The 20,530-nt window shown below is 34.5% G+C and overlaps 1 protein-coding gene across 1 annotated transcript; it reads right to left on the bottom strand.

The window, feature by feature from the left end:
• Positions 1-4,812: 4,812 nt before the first annotated feature.
• LOC120151466 lies at positions 4,813-6,543 on the bottom strand. The gene is made up of 3 exons (XM_039163905.1): positions 6,035-6,543; positions 5,865-5,944; positions 4,813-5,660 (listed from the first exon to the last, which is right to left on the bottom strand). Exons 1-3 carry the CDS (start codon positions 6,541-6,543, stop codon positions 4,813-4,815), a joined length of 1,437 nt encoding a protein of 478 aa, XP_039019836.1.
• Positions 6,544-20,530: the final 13,987 nt, after the last annotated feature.

Here is a 20,530-nt window from a genome sequence, read left to right as displayed (position 1 = left end):
TTTTACAACTCCATCACCTTTACTATGATCTAAATATACAACTATATCTAATACATTTTCATCACGACATTTTGTTAGCTCACGCTAACTCTTTCCTTCTATAGTACAAACCCTTATCATATCCACACTCTTGCTTATACACCATATTATTTATTTGTTTCAAATCCATAACTCTAATTTCATTCTTTTTTTATAAATGTATCACTGATACACTTATTATTGAACTCTTCAACAATTCTAACCATATCATTTGACCTTTTAACGTTCTTATGGTGACATTTGTCCACCATACTCTAGCTTTCTCTCATAATAACGAAACTTCTCAATTTAACTTCTCCACTTTGGAGAAATAATAACCATCTAACATTATCTTTATATCATTTATTCAAAGGTCTGTAACAATAGAACCTTTCTCAAATTCACCCTTGAACTCAGGTGTTCTGAACTCTTTTAACTATTTATACACATTCATTCTGCAATATGAAACATTCTCTAATCTTATACAAGCATTCCCTGAGGTTTTCGCTCTTCTCTCTACCTGGCCAGGGCAGGGGAATGCTATTACCTTCAGGTTTATTGCCTTGTGCTTCACTTTGGAAGCTCTCATATATTCATGTGCTCATATCATTTCTTCTATCACATATCACGTGTGCATATAATCACCCCATTCATATCATATAACATATGTCATTTGCATATGTTCACATATCATCTATCATATCATATAAACATATATCTCATAAATTATTCTCAGGTATTCACTTATCGTATATAACATAATAATTTAACTCTAATAACAAGACATCACACTCCTTACCTTATCAGATCATAAAAGTTTCCACTTTGTTTTAGCATGTATACGTTTTAAAACACTTTTGACTTCGTTTTTAGCCTAGAATCGACTAAAACATAGCTCTGATACCATTAATGTAACACCCCCAACCCGTATCCGACCCAGATCCGAGGTGTCACATTGACTTTTTCAAAACATTTACTTGTATAAAATAGTGAGTGATTTAAAATTTTTATCCATATAACTTATTCAGAGCTTATACAATATATCATTTTGAATACATGCCAACTAGAACTTCATATATTAAAATATATATTATTCACATTTCTTCTGATCTAATCTTTGGTAAGGAGAACTGACATGTCTTGCTCCACATTGCTCTTTACTCTTCTCGAAACCTACGTGTAAATCACTTACACGCTAAGTCTATGACTTAGTGAGGCAATAAACATATAATGTAAACATTTACTAGTAATCATGCGTAAACAATTACTATTATCATTTCTTACAACTCATATACTTTTATATGTAACAAATACATACATACATATATCTCATTATCATTCATATCTCTTATCTCCTGTTCCTATAATCTTTTATGTCCATATTATATATCTGATAGACTTGTTATTATATCATCATGTCAATCAATTATACTCATTCACATATACTTTAACATGTACTCGCGTATTCAATATAACATATATATATATATATATATATATATATATATATATATATATATATATATATATATCCTATCATGTAAAGAATATATCCTATTATAAAACACATACACATAAGCAACTGTATCATCAACTTCATTCTTATCATTATCATTGATTCCTTTTATCATATGATCTTAGAATTACCATTTGTACAATCATATATCTTATAACATATACAATAATCACTAACACACATATATCATGTCATATAATTCATATCCCAAAACATACATTGTATTCAATAATATCTCTTATTAACCCATGTACACATGTGAGAACTGTGGATATGTGAGTCTATTGAGGTTGTGCACTATGCTATCACCACAGCTCGTATATTTCCCACTAGGGGCGCGTAGAATTTGTCCCGAAAGACCACGTAGATGTCCCAAAGGACTACATATAACACATATGTCCCGAATGACCACTATGTCCCAAAGGACCGCGTAGACCCTCGACTCTTGGCATGCCAACTATACCTCTAGCTCTCAATACACATAACATGGGCATTTTCATTTATATCATTTCACATATACACTTTCATATCACATGTTCATATAAGCTCATAGCTTATTTTCATGTAATTCATATCACTTTTCATATAATTCACATGTTCACATATCTCTTTTCATATTATCATAGGATCATATAGCTCATATATTCAATAACACATACTTCTCATAGACATATAAAAACATAAATCCTCATCACATAACTTATATTACATGTTCATATAATCATTTATATCTATACCACATAGCTTATATCACTTTCTCTTGTCATTACATAAGTCATTATTATTTACATAGTTTATGTTCATATAACTTATATCACGGAGTCACATCATCACATAAATCATATAATAGAAAAGAACATAACAATACATATTCACATACTAACGGCTGCCAACTATACTTATTTTCATGCATTCATAAAATCAGAATTTCCATATAATCATATACTATAATCATATGCACTCACCTGAGCCTCACTAAGTTTCAATCCATTTTTATGATTTCCTTTCTTTCGATCGAATCTTGACTTGATAATCATTCTGGAACTTGTTCGTGCTCAATATCTATATAATCATACATTGACACATATCAATATCCAATTGATATATTCTAATCTATCATTTCTTAGACCAAAAGAAATGTTTATTTCTATTTCCCCTTAAAGTGCATCGATGCATTCTACAGTGCATCGATGCACTACCCATGCATCGATGCACAAATTACCTTCGATGTTTTCATTTTAAAGGGATGCTTCGATGCACTCCTTATGCATCGATGCACCATTTGCATTCGATGTTTCTTCTTTAAAGAGTGCATCGATACACCTTGCCCAGAATTTGCATTTTAAGCCCGAAAATCCATTTAATTCAACTCAAATGCTTCATATTTCACCCCCTTTCATATACCTAACTTACATATACATATTTGCACTCATTTCTACTCAATAATCACTTCTTTAACCTCTATATCCTATTCTGCTTAAGAAATTCAAGTATCATATCCAAATTTTAACATGTTACAAATCCAATTCTAACACTTCATACATATTAATTAGATTGATGATAAGTCAAATTCACTCTAAAACCTCATTAAAGAACCCTCTTTCAAGATTTTACTTATTCCTATCTTTTCTTTAATTACATTTATTCTCTTCATCTTTTTATTTCAAGATAATTTAAGCTCTTCTTATGCTTAATTATCACCTAATAATCAAAACTTATCCTTAAATTTCAGCTAATAATCAACAACAAGAAATCTTACCTTTGCTTGAGCTCTCACGTGGAGGAGGAAGAAGAAGGGATAAGAGTTCTGGAGAAATCTTTCCTTCCCACGTGGTTCCCTTATCTTATAAAGATAAATAAAAATCTTCCTTGTCAAATGACCATTTTTCCCTTTAATTCCTTTAATAATTACTAGCAAATTTCAGGAAATATTTCCAGATAAATCATTGAACTATTTAATTCTTCTACTTAAGTCACCAAATTATGAAACTTTACAATTTAATCACTAACCCCAAGTTTGGGATATTACAGTGTCAATTTTCACGTTTTTATTATCCTCATCTGATCCCAAATTCAAGGTCTCAGTATGTTCCTCATGAGGCAAAATTTGCTTATCCTCTTTTTCCACCATTTTTAACAACTCGGAAGGTAAGTTACATCTCTCATCATTATCATAACCCTCAACTTCCCCTTTACAAATGGGCTGCTCAAAATCAAATTTCGTGTCAGTGTCATCAACATCTATGTTACTGATATGTGAGTTCCTAAAAGGAAAATGAACAAAAGTATGTATACATATAATAATAAAAATGTATAGAAAATATTTTCCATGTGAAATTAACTGAAATGCATCTTTTATTGAAAAAGAAAAACACATAGTTTAACCCTTTACACAAAATCAACTATTGCTCCAGGGTATAAGCAATAGAGGAAGTTCTAGTGTATTACTCTGAAAAAGACTTAAAAACTACAGGTAATTCCTCCATAGTCCAATTATTCAATTCAAAGTCTGGTGGAGCAGGGTAAATGCCCATAGCTCTCTTTTCTTCAGATTCATCATTTGATATGACATTGATACTCAACTCTTTCAAAGCATTCTCAACTATTATCTCTTCGTTTTGTTGATCTCCTCGGAACATATGTCCTCCAGACATAAAAGTATTACTCAACAATGAAAAAGTCATTGGTTCCCAGCTGAGATCTTCTCCAACTAACTTTGTCTTCCTCATTTACTGGCTTTTCCTAATGCTTCTCTGTTTGTCCCTTACAGTCGGTTGATATCCCAAACTGAATCGATCTTTCTTAGTGATGGGAAAACTGGATTAACTGGTCCCTGCAAGTGACTTCCTAACCCTTTTTCCAGTTTTTGCTCCTTTCCCCAGGGTTAATTTAAGCTCTATCTTAGTGAAATTTGAAATTCTAGACTTGGGTATCCTTTGGCCTTCGGCCACAAATGTGGCATTAACAAACTCCAACGATCTAAAAGAGCATTCAATGGTTTTTTCATCCAATTCGATATATAGAGCAGTGGTAAAGACAGAAGCAATGATATCTTCTTCAACATTAAGACATATCAGCCTCCCATTTATCACAAATTTTAATTTTTAGTAAAGTGTAGATGGAACTGCCCCTGCCTGGTGAATCTAATGCCTCCCCAATATGCAATTGTAAGTGGGTATAATATCCATCACAAGGAATTCCACTTCATATGTATCTAGGCCAATAGTTAAAGGAATGACAATCTTTCCTAATATTTCCCTTTTGGTTCCATCAAAAGCTCAAACAATGCCTTGACTATTTCTCATGAGTTTGCTATCAACTGGTAGTTTCTTCAAAGTCACTAATGGCATTACATTTAAAGTTGATCCATTATCAACTAACACTCGAGATAGAATATGTCCTTTGCACTTAATCGTGATATGCATAGCTTTAGGAATACCATTCATCCCAGAGGGGATTTCATCTTCAGAAAAAGAAATGAAATTGTCACCCTGTATGTTTGCGACCAACCTATCCAGCTTATTTACCGATAATTCTTTTGGTACAAAAGTTTGATTTAACACTTTCAATAAGGCATTCCGATGTGCCTCAGAGCTTAATAAAAGTGCCAAGACTGATATACGAGCATACAACTTATGCAACTGTTCAACAATATTGTATTCACTGTGTTTGAGAAATTTCAAAAATTCCACAGCTTCATTCTCAGTTACAGGCTCGTTGATAACATGTTCATATTCTCTCAACTGCAGGTCAACCTTTTTCCCTTTGTCAACGTTAGTTTGCTTCTCAGGTTCTTTGGAATAACATCTTCCGCTTCGAGTAAAATGTCCAACCTCATTTACTTCATCCTTTTCTTTTACTATATCATCCATCTTACAACCATATTTCCATGGCACTTGTTTGTCATCTTTATACAGGAACGGAGATGGAGGTATTATAACCACTATTGGAGTTATTTTCTCTGATACGCAAATTCTTAGTGTAATAATTAGAGGACAATCATAATTGTAGATCCCTCTAGGCGATCCCTCAGAGGTGCAAATATTCATTTCCTCTTCTTCTGGTACTTCATTGAAGAACTCCATTTCTTTTTCATCCATCAACTTTTGTACCAAATATCGAAAATCTGGACAATGTTGTATAATGTGTCCTTCACATTAGTGGTAATGACATGTATTTTCACTATTGAATTTTTCAATTGGAAAACTAGGCATCAACAGACCAACATTGATCATTTGACTCCACACCCAACACATGGGTGATTCCACCTCACTGACGTCCATTATAATTTTCTTTCTTTTTTCTTCACTGACAACATTGATTCCCATACCTGCGTGGTTTGGCAATGGATTTTGGGTCATATTAGGCTGCTCATTATCACCATAATTGATGACATTCTTGCTTCTAAGACTTTGAACAAGTTTCTTAAATGACATGCAGTTTTCAATAGAGTGTCCATGAGCTCCTGCATGATATTAACATTGCAAGCTAGTATCATACCATTTAGGGTATGGAGGTTGCACTGGTGATATATGATAAGGTGACACCACATGTTTATCATACAAGATATGAAACAATTCCTTGTAGGTCATAGGAATTGGATCAAACTGGGGCTTCTCTCTTTCTTGCCTCTCTCTTATCCTTTGCCTGGCATGGTTTTGTATAGATGAACTTGTATCCTGAGGTCGAGACACCATGATGTTATTGGATTCGTATTTCCTCACGTTATTTACCTCACTCTCTTTCTTTTTTATTAGTGGTTTCTTGCTAGATTCACCACTATCAAGTTTCACACTCTTAACTGCCATTTCAATCATCTCACCAACTGTGACAATGTCAATAAAGATCTTGAAGGAATTCCCTATGAGGTGAGTAAAGAAAGGAGCTCTTAAAGTATTCACAAAGAGCACAATCGTCTCATCTTCTTCAATGGGTGGATGTACTTGTACAACTATGTCCCTCCATCTCTGGGCATACTGTCTGAAGTTCTCATTGGATTTCTTTTTCATACTCTGCAACGCCAATCGATTGGGTCTTTTATCTTTTACATGCTTATATTGTTCATGAAAAATTTTTGCCAAATCTTTCCGAGATTTAATATGAACTTTACTTAACTAGTTGTACCATCGAATAGTTGAACCTGTTAAGCTTTCTTAGAAACAATGAATCAACAGTTTGTCATCCCCTATATAACCTGTCATTTTTCTGCAAAACATTGTGATATGAGCATAGGGGCATTTCGTACCATCGAATTTTTCAAAATCATAAATCTTGAACTTAGGCGGTAACACCAAATCAGGCACCAAACTTAATTCTTTAGCCTCAATTCCATACATGCTAGGGTCCTCCTTCATTGTCCTAATTTACTCTGCTAATTGTTTCCATTTTTCATCATCTTGTTTGGTTTGTTCTTTTTTACGCTCTTCATCAAGATCAGGAACATCTTCAGTTTGTTGTTGGTTTATAGAGGCACTAGGTAAGTTTATGTTTACTCTTCCTAACTGAGTATACATTCCTTGCTGGGCCTTAACATGAGGTGGTGTAAAGCCTGGAGGATACAAAGGTTCCTCAATAACTTTAGCTTTTTGACGATCTGCTCGTGGTGTAAAACCCAGAGGGTGCAAAGGTTCTTTAGTAGTAGCAACAGCTGGAGTGTTTTCTTGATCCATACTTCTTCCTTGTAACATACTTTCAAATTTCTTCATCATATCATTTTGGGTTTTCATCATTTGTTCATGCATTTCTTCTTGAACTTTCTTGAAGCTTTCTTGCATTTCCAGCTGAGTCCTTTCGAGTTTATCTATCTTATCATCCATTACTTTTTTCCGAGTATGATATGGATGCTTGTAGGTGTCCAATATTCTTCAAAAAAGAAAAACCCTTTTTTTGTTAATTTTAAGTTTTAAAAATGAATGTAAAAAATATATATATAAATAAATATAATAATACAAATATAACACAAATAAAATGCAAATACATGTATGCAAAAAAGTTTCGGTACATCAAACAAAACTTTATATATAAGGGATAAATTTTACTCCTAACTTCTTAACATCCAAATTACCATTTTTTTAGAGCTTCTTTAAGATGTCATTCCTTAGATGCGCCATATTTTGTTTGATCATAAAACTTTTTGTCCATATATGAAAACTTTTCAATTTGATGTCCACTCTTGAATCAATACCTTCTAATCATGTCATGATCATGCAATGCAAACAAAAGCAATTAATACAAACAAGTTAGAGCATAATAAAATGTATCTAAAATATATAAGAAAAAATAGTAAAATGATTAGTACCAATTAATGGAAATAAAAGATTCTATTTATCACGGTATTTATATATAAATTCTAACCTCATGCTTTCTAGTTCTATGTTTGTTTGGAAAAATTAACTTAACCGTATGATTTCTAGTTCGCATGCATTTATTCAAAAAAATTAAAAGACAAAAGTTAGAGTTTATTTCTCCTTTGTGTACACCTACGGACAGAGTTTCAATATTGTCTTAAATCTGGTGAATTTCTATTGTTTATTATATGCAAGGTTTCGGCTCTAAGAGTAAAGGTACGCGAATTGTCATTAAAAAATGAATCCTAATATCTGAAAATTAATGAAAAATAAATGTTAGTATATAAGGATATAAAAAATAAAATAAAAAATGAATTGAAAGAAATCAAAAGAATAGTAAATTAAATAAATATGATTTCTCAATTTCTGACTTATAGAGACAATATATAATCAATTTAAGGCTTGACCAGGGTCCCCAGTAGAGTCGCCAAGCTGTCGTAACTGGTTTTCGCCTGGGCACGAAATGTTTCTTGGCGGAAAAGCGAGTGAATAAATAAATGGTTTTTATTGAAATGTTTTTGAGTCGCCATCGAACTTTTTGGGTTAGGTAGGTAGAATACCTAAAAAATCATCTTTTAAAATAGTTTTTAAAAAAACTATTTAAAAGATAAACCAGTATGTGTATAACCAAAAATTCATTCTTTTTAGTAATAAAAAGGGATTCGTGGTCGGTTACATTTGGGGAAGGATTAGCACCCCCATAACGCCCAAAATTGGTATCCATCGATTATATATTGTCTCTATTAGTGGAAATTTATGAAATCGAATATAAATTTAATTTATGATTCTATTATTCTGGATTCAATAGCATAATTTTATTTAACAGAAAATTCTAAGGAAAAATAGAAAATATTCCAATATTTCCAATCGAAGAGAAACTATTCCCTAAAATGTTTTAGGACGAATATTTCTCTTTCCGACCGAAATAATAAGAATGTGATAATTCTTCCCAAGAAATAATATTAAAATAATTTGATATAACCAAAAATAAAATAAGTATGTTTTTTAGGTTTTTATAAGCAGTGTATTTATTTATTTTAAAATATCAGAATAAAACATCTAGTTACTTTAAGACAGTCCTTTTTTAATATTTAAAAATAAATAAATATTATTCTTTAATTAATTTATAAAATCAGTCAAATTAATTAGCATTCAGCATTAAAAATAATTTAATGAGTACATTATCCCACAATTTATGTAGAAATTACAAAAATCAAAGTTTTATTAAAACTACTAACAAATAATTCAAAGGTTATGGTTCCCACTAGTAACAATGTAGGAAAAAATGTGCGTAATGGGAACAAAATTTGACAACATGCAATTATTAATGTCCATTGACTAATCATGCCAGCTTTATATCAATTTCAAAAATATACTATTATCACCAATTATGGCCACCGACTGTTAGCACTTTGTTTCTTATTTCTATTATTTTTAAGAGAAAATAATCTCAGTGACCAAAAATCTCATATAATATACGATTTTAACCAACTTTTTCCGGATTTGCCAAAATGACCAACAAAATCGCAATGCGATCGCTAATTCGCAACGCGATCTCCATTATCGCAAATCAGTTTCCAGATTCGCAACGCGATTATGACTATCGCAATGCGATTTTACAATTTCGCGTTGCGATTTTCCCAATTCACAATGCGAATAAGTAAATCGCAATGCAAATTTGGAAAATCGCAATGCGATACTGACTATCGCAACGCGATAATACAAAATCGCAACGCGATACTGACTTTCACAACGCGATTTTGACTTTCGCAACGTGATTCTGACTTTCGCAACGAGATTCTGAAAATCGCAATCATCTTCAAAATCCCAATCACAACCGGCTTCACCTTTTGGGACTGTTAACTTAGGTGATTTTTAAATGCAAACGTTGTATTATGTGTATTTTATGTGTGCACTTTTAATATTTTCAGTTAGGCATGTATTAGTAACTTGAGTTTGAACATTGCTATTCACCTTTTGGGACTGTTAACTTAGGTGATTTTTAAATGCAAACGTTGTATTATGTGTATTTTATGTGTGCACTTTTAATATTTTCAGTTAGGCATGTATTAGTAACTTGAGTTTGAACATTGCTATGATATGTTCAGTTGTTATCACTTATTAGACATTCATTTGACTATCGCAACGGGGAAATCGCAACGCGAAAATGACTATCGCAACGCGAAAAATGGCTATCGCAAAGCGAAAATGGCTATCGCAACGAGAAAATCGCAATGCAAAATGAAAATCGCATTGCGATTTTCTCGTTGCGATTTTTATTTCGCATTGCGATTTTCATTTCGCGTTGCGATTCTCTCGTTGAGATAGTCAGTTTCGTGTTGCGATAGTCTGTTTTGCCTTCAACATAATGCAGATTGAAAATCAACAAATCAACTATTACATTTCAATCAATTAAACAAGCACAAATAAGAATTATGTACACATCAATTAAACAAATCAACATTTACAAATCATTTTTTACAAATCAATTAAACAATCAAAAAATAATAATAATTCTTATTTCCTCATCAATTATTGAATCAATGAATCAAGTTTTGCACCCGTACATCCATTTCACGCAGCTCACTTAAGGATTAACCTGCAGAAACCAAACATTTGCTCAAACAAGATTTCCTACACATCTAAAACCTACAAACAGCAAATTATTGAATTCTAGGTACTTAACCAAACATTTTCAAACCAAAAGGAGTATATATGTTAACAAAACTTGCATTTGACTTACCAATTAACAATGGATACTTTCATAACGCGGATGCAGGTAGGCAGCGTCTCGAATATATCGCTCTAGCCATATAATGCCGAAACCACAAGCTTACTGCAGCTCTATCTCTATCGGTGGGAGGTAGAAACTCTGTGCTTCCCGTCGTCAAATGCGCCAAGCACATGCATACGAGAGGACCAAATCCCCTCTGGCTCTCGGTGATTGTTGTGGCGCGGTCTCGTCTCTGACAACTGTGACATTGAACTTCTTTGGCTTCTTGTGTCCAGAATGAGTCCAATAATTAATCCCATCCAAGAAATTAGCCAAATGAGAGCTCCATCCCTTGATAATATCTCTCAAATCAGACAGTGATATGTAATTTATCATGTTGTCATATACTATTATCTTCAGGGATGGGAGCTGAAGTTGGACGAGAAGCCAATGACGACGTTCCAAAACAAGGATAAACATATGCAATCATAAGTAATAATTCATTTTTTTGCGCACTTATTTATGACACCTTTAAAAAATTTAAAAAAATAAACACTAACCTTATCGACCTCCCACCATGCATGATAAAGTTTAGCTTGTCCATTTCCCAACGAAAATGATTCATCTCGTTGATTCTTCAAGTGAACTGCGTGAAAAGCCGCCGGCATTATTGTATATCGCGAATTTTTTTTATTTTTCCTAAACTTCCTTATTATTAGAAGACGTGACACCCACGCATCGATATGTTGTTTTATAAAAAAAGACATATATTAGTGAATTACATTAATTTTTAAAAAAAGTAATCAAAATCATATATAAGACAAATATAAGACTTACCTCCCCATCGAAATAGCCACTGTCTTCAACCCTAATAACACACCCACCAAGACCGATTAAGCAACAAATACATCTCATCGTTGAGTTTGCTTATGTCAGTGTAACACCCTTGGCTCCGCTCATGTAGATAAAAATCAACTGCGGTCTTAGCCCAAAGGGTATTATCCAGAATTGTTTCCGGTAGTTGTCTCCTCTCAACTTCAGATACCGGAAGGGTACTAGCCGGTAACTCATACGAGAGCCAACTCTCATCCATCATGTCCGGCAACGGTGGGGGTTTCTCAATAATTCGATATATTACCTCATGTGAATCGGGCTCTGGAATGGTGGGAGGGACCTCTTCAACGATGACAGTGGCCTCTTGAACGGTGGGGGGGGACTCTTGAGGGATGATAGGGGCCTCTTGAACGATTGGAGGGGACTCTTGAGGGATGACAGGTGAGTCGGGCTTCTTTTTTTCAAACTTGCATTGTATTCACCCAAGTCATTATCTATCATAGTTCACAAAATGCATCAGATAACATTCCAGAAGTAAGCACTTATATAAACATTTAAAAGGACAACATATATAAACATTCCAGGACAAGAATAGTTTACTTTCGCAACACGAAACTTACTTTCGCAACGCGAAAATGACTATCGCAACGCTGAAATGGCTATCGCAACGCGGAAATGGCTATCGCAATGCGAAATGAAAATCGCAACGACAAAATCGCAACGCGAAACACAAATCGCATTGCGATTTTCATTTCGCGTTGCAATTTTGTCGTTGCGATTTTCATTTCGCATTGCGATTTTGTCGTTGTGATTTTCATTTCGCATTACGATAGCCATTTCCGCATTGCGATAGTCATTTTCGTGTTGCGAAAGTAAACTATTCTTCTTCTGCAAATTGAAACTTGAATAGATTGCATTACTTCAACCAAAAGACAAAAACAAAACCAAAAACAAATACTAACAAAAATAGTTTAGCAGTATTGGCAGCAACCGAATGAATTTATTAAGCAATCTAAGTGAAATGGTTAATCTAAGTGAAATTACGAGTAAATTTATCATCAAGTTAAATATGAAAAATCTTAAACTTACCTCGTTGCGTAGAGTATGAACCTCATTCTGCAACGATGCTACCATCTCACGTAGAGCGGCTACTTCACCGCGTAAAGTAGACACCTCAACACGCCATGCACCATCGTCTTTGCGTAAAGTACCGACCTCCTCACGCAAGGCATTGACCTCAACACGTAACTCCCCTAACTCATCCCGTGGAGGTGGAGGTGGAGAACAGGGAGATAAACGTCGTGGCAACTTTGCCGGTCACCTATCTTGCGGTGATGGTGGAGAAGAGGCTCGATGATGTGACAGAATAGGTGATGGTTGTCGTTGTGGAGGTGTATAGTCGGGTCGATCAGGTGATGGCTCTGGGTGAGGTGATAGCTCTGGGTGAGGTGATGGCTCCCGAAGTAGAGGCTGCTCATCATCCGTGCCATCAAAAAAACGCTTACTAGCTTGCCACCAATCAGTGGCAAGCTCAGCTTCCGTGGGTGTCAGCCTCTGTAATGGAGAGTTGGCCTCCTAACAATATAAAAGCTCAAACAAAATTAAACGTGTACTAGTAATAACTTGTTTAAACATATGGTAGTATTTATGTTAACTTACATTATTTATTGTCGTATACCGTAGTAAATCTTCCCATTGCAAGGTCCGTTTCCTCTTCCAGGAAATAGCCCTGGGAATATCATTTGAAGTTTTTATTACATATGTCTTCATGGCGGGAAATGCCTCAAATATCCAAATCTACAAACAATATAATAACAAACATTAGTAATTGTTAAATAATTACTTATAATTTTGGAAACATTATATAAAAATTCTTACCTTAAAGGCCCAAATAAAGCCTGTCAAAGTGTATTTGGAACCATCGCCATGCAAACTTTTTCGATCATCCAAGGCAGACGATAACTTATTCCATGTAGCTTTCCATAAATACGAGCCCCACGGAAACAGGTTCCACGCATTTAGGTCTTCTACCAATTTGATTAGATCATTTGGAATAGGTTGTCTGGCCTCTCTGCCTAAAAAGTCGGCATGCAAAAGTATTAGAAGGCATACTCGGACAACATCGACGTCATCCATCCGAGTAAAACCATCTTTCTTATTCAATAATCTCGTCAGGTCTTCCACGTGTAGATTCGGCCTCTCCAGCTCAGGAAAAACCTGGGATAACCATGATGGGCGGGTAATGTGTCTAGTGTACCGACCTACATCATCGTGTCCGAAGCGTAGACCGGTGATTAAGCAAAACTCCTCCCGCCCAAAACACGTATACGCCGGTTGAAAATCAAACCATATCTCTTCATCACGACGTTGTATAGTATCTGGTAGATCACTAGTCATGGTTTGAAGAAACAGGTGTGTCAACATCGCATCTCCACCGGGATGTTGTACTTTCAGCCATGGCCCGAAGCAAATATCCTCAAACATTTTTTTTTGTGCAGGTGAAAGCTTCGACGCAATTGTTTTGGCCATGCTGACTTTATTTCTTAAGGTCAATTGAGTCGAATAAAAGTTCTACAAAAACAATAAACATACTAAGTTAGATATACCAAAAACTACACTGTGAAGATATACCAAAAACAATAATAAACATAAAGAGTAGTAGTTTATTCTTCAAACTTAAATTTGCAACACTGTGAATTTCTTATTTGTCTTTGTTTTTTGGTTGAAGTAATGCAATTCATTCAAGTTTCAATTTGCAGAAGAAGAATAGTTTCTGAAAATGAAAATCGCAACACGAAAATGACAATCGCAACGCGAATTTGACTATCGCAACGAGAGAATAAAATCGCGTTGTGATTTTGTCGTTGCGATTTTCATTTCGCGTTGCGATTCTGTGTTGATTTAATAAGCAATCTAAGTGAAATGGTTAATCTATTATTGAAATTACCAGTAAACTTATCATTAATTTCAATATGAAAAACCTAATAATAATGCAAAATTTTCAAAAAGAAAATAATTAAAAAAAACTAACCCTCGGTGGTTGATTTGGTTGATTTTCCATTTCTGATTGTGAGGGTGGCTCTGAGAGATGGGGACGGATTTCGTCGGAGATGGGTGAGAGAGTGAGAGATGGAGATGGGACTAAGTTGTGATTTTAGGTTTTAGGTTATGAGTTGCGATTACGGGATATACTGTGGACGGTTCAATGTTCCAATATATTAATATTCGTGTTTGGAATTTGAAAATAAAATACGCTTTGCGATACTAATGGCGCTTTGAAAATCGCATTGCGATTATGTATTATCTCGTTGCGAAAGTCAGTATCGCGTTGCGAAAGTAAGTATCGCGTTGCGAAAGTCAGTATCGCGTTGCGATTTTGTATTATCGCATTGCGATAGTCAGTATCACGTTGCGATTTTCCAAATTCGCATTGCGATTTTCCAAATTCGCATTGCGATTTACTTATTCGCATTGCGAAATTGGAAAGTCGCATTGCGATAGTCATAATCGCGTTGCGAATCTGGAAACTGATTTGCGATAATGGAGATCGCGTTGCGAATTAGCGATCGCATTGCGATTTTGTTGGTCATTTTGGCAAATCCGAAAAAAGTTGGTTAAAATCGTATATTATATGGGATTTTTTGTCACTGAGGTTATTTTCTCTATTTTTAATTACTCAATATTTGTACTTTAGTTTAACTATTAATATTTATTATTAGGATATATATATTCATGTAATTAAAATAAAAATAAAATAAAGAATAATAATTAAAGTAATAAATTTAAAATATTTAAACATAAAAGGTAATAATAGAAATAAAATAAAATTGCAACTAAATAATAACCAAAATAATAATATAAGATTAAATAAAAAATATATATATAAATTATTGGTCCTAAAGGCAATTGAGTTTAAAATAGACATTCTCTGTATCTTCCATTATTTGCTTTGTGTGCATAGTGTAGTCTTGACTCTTGTACAGAGAAATTTTTGAAAAGTCTTATATCAAACATAAAAAATTTGAATAAAAATCCACTTGAAGATTAAAAAACAAAAAGGTTTTTCCAAAGTGTAAAGTTCTCACTTTCAAATCAACAAGAATAGCCTACAATATCTAATTTTAAACAAGTATATTCATTATAAAATTTTATACGTATAAGTATAAATATTATAAAATATAGATATTATTAATATAAGTTAACCATAATTAATTTGAGACTAAAATATAAAGTATCAGTATATAAGAGACTAAATATTTAATTTTGCCTAAAATATATAAACATATAGGTATGGACTAAAATAAAATAAAATAAAATGTGAAAACAAAATTAAAATGCATGAAAAATGATTAGGTGACCAAATTACAAAGCATACAACATTGCAAAGACCACGGGCATGATTTACCCGTTCCATAATTTACACAAAGGCCCTTCTCCAAAACTACGTCGTTTGGAGAGGGGTATTTATACCCAAATTCGGCCTTTAGAGGCCATTTCTCTTCTCATTTCCAATTTTTCTTCTCTCTCTAGCATCTCTCTAAAAATAACCTCGCCGGAGGGAAGTGATCACTGCCGGCCACTAATAACCACCGTCTACAGTCACCGTCGGCCACCATGAATGGTGTCCGAGGTTTACAAAATTACACCAAATCGACCCTCTATTTACCCTAAACTCAGATCTAAGCCTACTTTGTCCTAAAAATGAATCAATCAGGCTAGATCTGAAGTTTTTACCTTCGAAATCTAAAAGTTCTGATGATGTGTGGAAGCTCCTTCGACCTTAATAAGCCTTTTTCTTCTTTCTTTTGCTTATTTCCGAATGGTTATCATTGATTGTTGCGTTGCTTGGCTCTCTCTGTCCTTTTTTTCAAGACTGGTGGATGGTCGTTTTATAGGCCTCATCGATGTTGCTCTCAAAATGGTCACAAAAGTGGCCCTCGGTGAATCACCGAAACTATGGTGGTGACTCACCATAGGGCAACAACCTCTATTTACCCTAAACTCAGATCTAAGCCCACTTTGTCCTAAAAATGAATCAATCAGGCTAGATCTGAAGTTTTTACCTTCGAAATTCGAAAGTTCTGATGATGTGTGGAAGCTCCTTCGACCTTAGTAAGCCCTTTTCTACTTTCTTTTGCTTATTTCCGAATGGTTATCATTGATTGTTGCGTTGCTTGGCTCTCTATGTCCTTTTTTTCAAGACTGGTGGATGGCCTTTTTATAGGCCTCATCGATGTTGCTCTCAAACCGATCACAAAAGTGGCCCTCGGTGAGTCACCGAAGCTATGGTGCTGACTCGCCATACGGCAACGACGTGTGCGGCTGGCCGAGCATCTTCTAGAGGCTTCGGTGTTGTGGCAGTGAATCATTGGAGAACATAGCGGCGGAGTGGTTGGCGTAGAAGAGGCGGAGCAGTTGGAGAGACATGGTGGCGCCGAAATCTCCCTAGGGTTGGTGAACCCTAGGGTTTCTGTTGGGCTTAATCTGGATCGTTGGATCGTACCAGATCCAACGGTGGAAAGGAGCTGGCGGCTAGGAGCTGATGATGAAAACCCTAGAAGCATTAGGCCTTCTCGGATTTGGGCCTTCTCGGATTTAGGCCTGGATTGGGTTTGTCAGGCTTCCTTTGTAATTTTGGCTCCGAGTGATTGTATTTGGGCCTGTAAATTTATTTGTAATTATTATTTAATAATAATAATAATAATAATAAAAATAATGTATGTGACAAAAACTTAGTGTTTACACATGCACATTTACTATCATTGGGGGTATGATTGGAGGAAGTATCTTAGTCTTAGTTTATGACTTGTAAGACCTTATCCCAGGCTCCTCTTGCTTTGTGCACTGGGTAAGTCCTTACCAGAGGCTCTTATAATATCAGTATAAGGTCATTACCAGGTGTACAGGTGGGTGTATGGGTCAAAGGAACCTATACATTCTATTGTTCGGATTGGGGTAGTATTCATGTTTTCAAAACCTATTTTATACGTGACTTTTATTGAAGTATATTATATGTATGCTTATATACACTTTAAAGAGCACACTGGACATTTATTTCATTCTTCACTTCTTTTAACTTTTTGATACTACTCGACAATATGTTAGCAGACTTTGCATCAAGAGGATCGACCATTCTTCTTTTTTTATCTCTATATATTTTTACACGCCTCTTCTATTATATTTTGGTCGACACATGTTTTATTATTGCCTATCTATTTGTATTACTGATATTTTGTATCCTGACATCGTTATCATTGGATATTTACCGCATGGACTCTTATGATGGTTATTTTCAGTAATTTACTATTACATGGTCCTTATTTACTGAAATGGATTTGGCTTGCATTTTAAATATGAAAAGAACTTATGAATACGACATGTGATCATCTAGATTCAATTGTAACTCCTAGGTCATGTTTAGGGTGTTACATTTGAAAACGAGCTTCATCTCTATTCTGGAATTTCTTTGGAGGTAAAGGTAACCGCTTAATAATGGGCTCCAGTGAAGAATTTTGTGGTAGTTGTGGTGGAGGAGGCCTCGATTAATAATTTTGATTTTCTCTTTGATTGTTTCCATAACTAAAGTTCGAATGATCCCTCCACCATGGATTGAAGGTATTGTTGTATGGGTTACAAGGATCTAGGGAGGTCTAGGAAAGTTACTGACAGTGTTAACTTATGGGTCGACCTCCTCTTATAGCATCGGGCAACAATCTATTAGGTGATCTGGCATCGTGCATATTATGCATAACCTTTTTGCTCTGGTTTTTCCTGAGAAAGAATTAACTACATGAGTTAATTTGTCAATTTTTCTTTCAAGTGAAATAGTACTCATCTCGTAAACCCATCGGTTGGGTTCATTTAAAGAGCCAGACTATTGAGAGTTAGCAGCCATTATAGAAATTAAATTCCTCACTGTTTTTAGAGTCATGTTGACAATAGATCATTTGCTAGCAATATCGACCATCTTCATTTCCAAGGAGGCAACCCTTCATAGAAATACTGGAGATGTGTCAGTCGGTTAATTCGTGCAGTGGACAACATGCGCATAACTTTTTAAACTTCTTCTCAGTAATCGTAAAGTGACTCTACATCTTTTTTACACATTCCTAGGATGATTCTTCTTAGTTCACTCGCCTTTGTTGCTGGAAAAATATGTCAAGGAAAATGCGAGTTAAGTCAGCCCATGTATTGATAGAATTGGGAGGTAAGTAAAACAACCACTCTTTAGTTAAACTAGATAAAGAAAAAGGGAAAGCTCGTAATTTAATTTGGTCTTCGGATACTCTCTGTGGTTTCATGCTTGAACAAACCATATGGAATTTTGTGAGATGCTTGTGTGGATTCTCACTAGGAAGTCCGTGGAAGGTAGGAAGAAGATGAATAAACCCTTTCTAAGCTAAAACAGAGTTTTTCCTTGAGGGAAGGCGATGCAAAGAGTTTGTTGAACGACAAGTTTCATGGCTAACTCCCGAATAGTGCAATCAGTCATTGGTTAGCTTGAAATTAGTGTTTGAAGTAGTTTTGGGTATCAATTCTTCTAGTATGAAATGCGATTTGGCATTTGATGATGCTTCGAGATTTGGATCTGATTGTTCTTGCTGTTGTCGTCGTCGTCTTTTATCTTGTAGAATTTGTCTGTGAATTCGTCTAGCTCGCACTTCGATCTCTGGATCAAATTCTTCTAGTGTGTCTAGGTTTTGCCTGCTAATAAATCAAAAACAAACTAATCAATAACTTTTTTGAAGTCTCGGGCAACATCCCCAATTTGACAAGCTTCGTTTTATTGTCAAATAATATTCCTTAATCTCAACAAAGAAATAAAATAGTAGTAGAGAGAGTAAGGGTCGGTCCATAGGGACTAAGGAAATTACTGATGTAGAAGGCTTTTGATTATGGTGATAGGCGAAAAATTGTAGAAAGAATGGGGGATTTTGTTTGAAATGTGGAAAAGAAAATAATTATTTAATCTACGAATATTAAAGAAAACTAAAGAAAGTAAACTTAGATAAGAATTTGATATTATAAAGAATAGCCTCTGGCTTGGCTTTGCCTCAATTCCCATCGATCATTGAATAAGATTTTTACTTTAGATTTATGCTGGTTACAGTCTACAGGGCCCAACCCCTGTAACTTATTTTTCCCTCTAATAACCGACAATCCAAAATCAATCTTTGAATTTCAATCCTTTTATAGACTAACTACGACTATCATCGTTAATGCCAACTTAGTTTAAAGATCTAGAAAACCCCGACTCAGATTATACTGCCTCAATAAGAATTGAGTCCGATCTCAATTTCCCTTAGCAGATCGCCGCTAAGTGTGTTCACATGAAGTCAAATATGCTACAAGTCGATCCTTCCTCCCAACTTTAGATCAGAATAACGTTCAAGCCAACATGCAATTTTTGGAATAAAAGCGTTTTGATTTTAAAAGAAGTGTCGATTGCCAATCCAATTTTACATAACATTGAGAATGTAACCCGAATGTGTTAGGTGCTTTTCAATTCTCACGATCGGAATTGAGCCATCGCTTCAGCTTTGGCTTATTGAAAAATTAGCTAAGCATGGCATAAGTCATACTTACCATGTTTAAAAGAAAAGAAAATAAAACTTAAAAATAAAAACGAAAGTGAAAGTGAAAGTGAAAGAAAAGAAGAAATTTTTTTTATAAAACTAAAAAGTAAAGAACAAAGCTAAGAATAAGATATGTTTTTAGGCTTATCCCGAAGAGGTATTTATAGGCTCCTAAATCCCTAAAAACAACATAGAAAATTATAAAAGATAATTCTTGAAATTATTTTAAACTAAATTCTAAAAATAAAAAATAATCCTAATTTGAATTTGAATTGCTGCTAATTCGCCCATCTGCCCTTCCAGAATGATGATTGGATGTCACGTCAAACGCGTCATACCCAAGTCATGCCCACTAATCCAGCCTTGACTCCAGAAAAATAAAAACGGTAGAATTTTACCTTTTTAGCACTATTTTTGGAATCCAATGTCCTACACAGAAAATGAATAGAAACGCCCAAATCAGCCACATAAACCAATCAACAAGAAGTAATTAAAGATAAAATAGTAACTAATTAAACCACTCATC

This window comes from Hibiscus syriacus, unplaced genomic scaffold (assembly GCF_006381635.1).
Source record: "Hibiscus syriacus cultivar Baekdansim isolate YM2019G1 unplaced genomic scaffold, ASM638163v2 tig00111059_pilon, whole genome shotgun sequence".
Lineage (NCBI taxonomy): Eukaryota > Viridiplantae > Streptophyta > Magnoliopsida > Malvales > Malvaceae > Hibiscus > Hibiscus syriacus.
Note: the sequence above shows the minus strand (reverse complement) of the source record. Positions and strands in the feature narration are given on the sequence as shown.

Bases quoted from the DNA above. Each gene is read 5' to 3' on its own strand.
- LOC120151466 (XM_039163905.1), bottom strand. From the start codon at position 6,543: ATGAAAAAGAAATCCAATGAGAACTTCAGACAGTATGCCCAGAGATGG. The intron at 5,945-6,034 runs GTATGATACTAG...ACTTGTTCAAAG, and splicing joins CAACCTCCATACCCTAAATG to TCTTAGAAGCAAGAATGTCA. The intron at 5,661-5,864 runs GTATGGGAATCA...AACATTGTCCAG, and splicing joins TCCATTGCCAAACCACGCAG to ATTTTCGATATTTGGTACAA.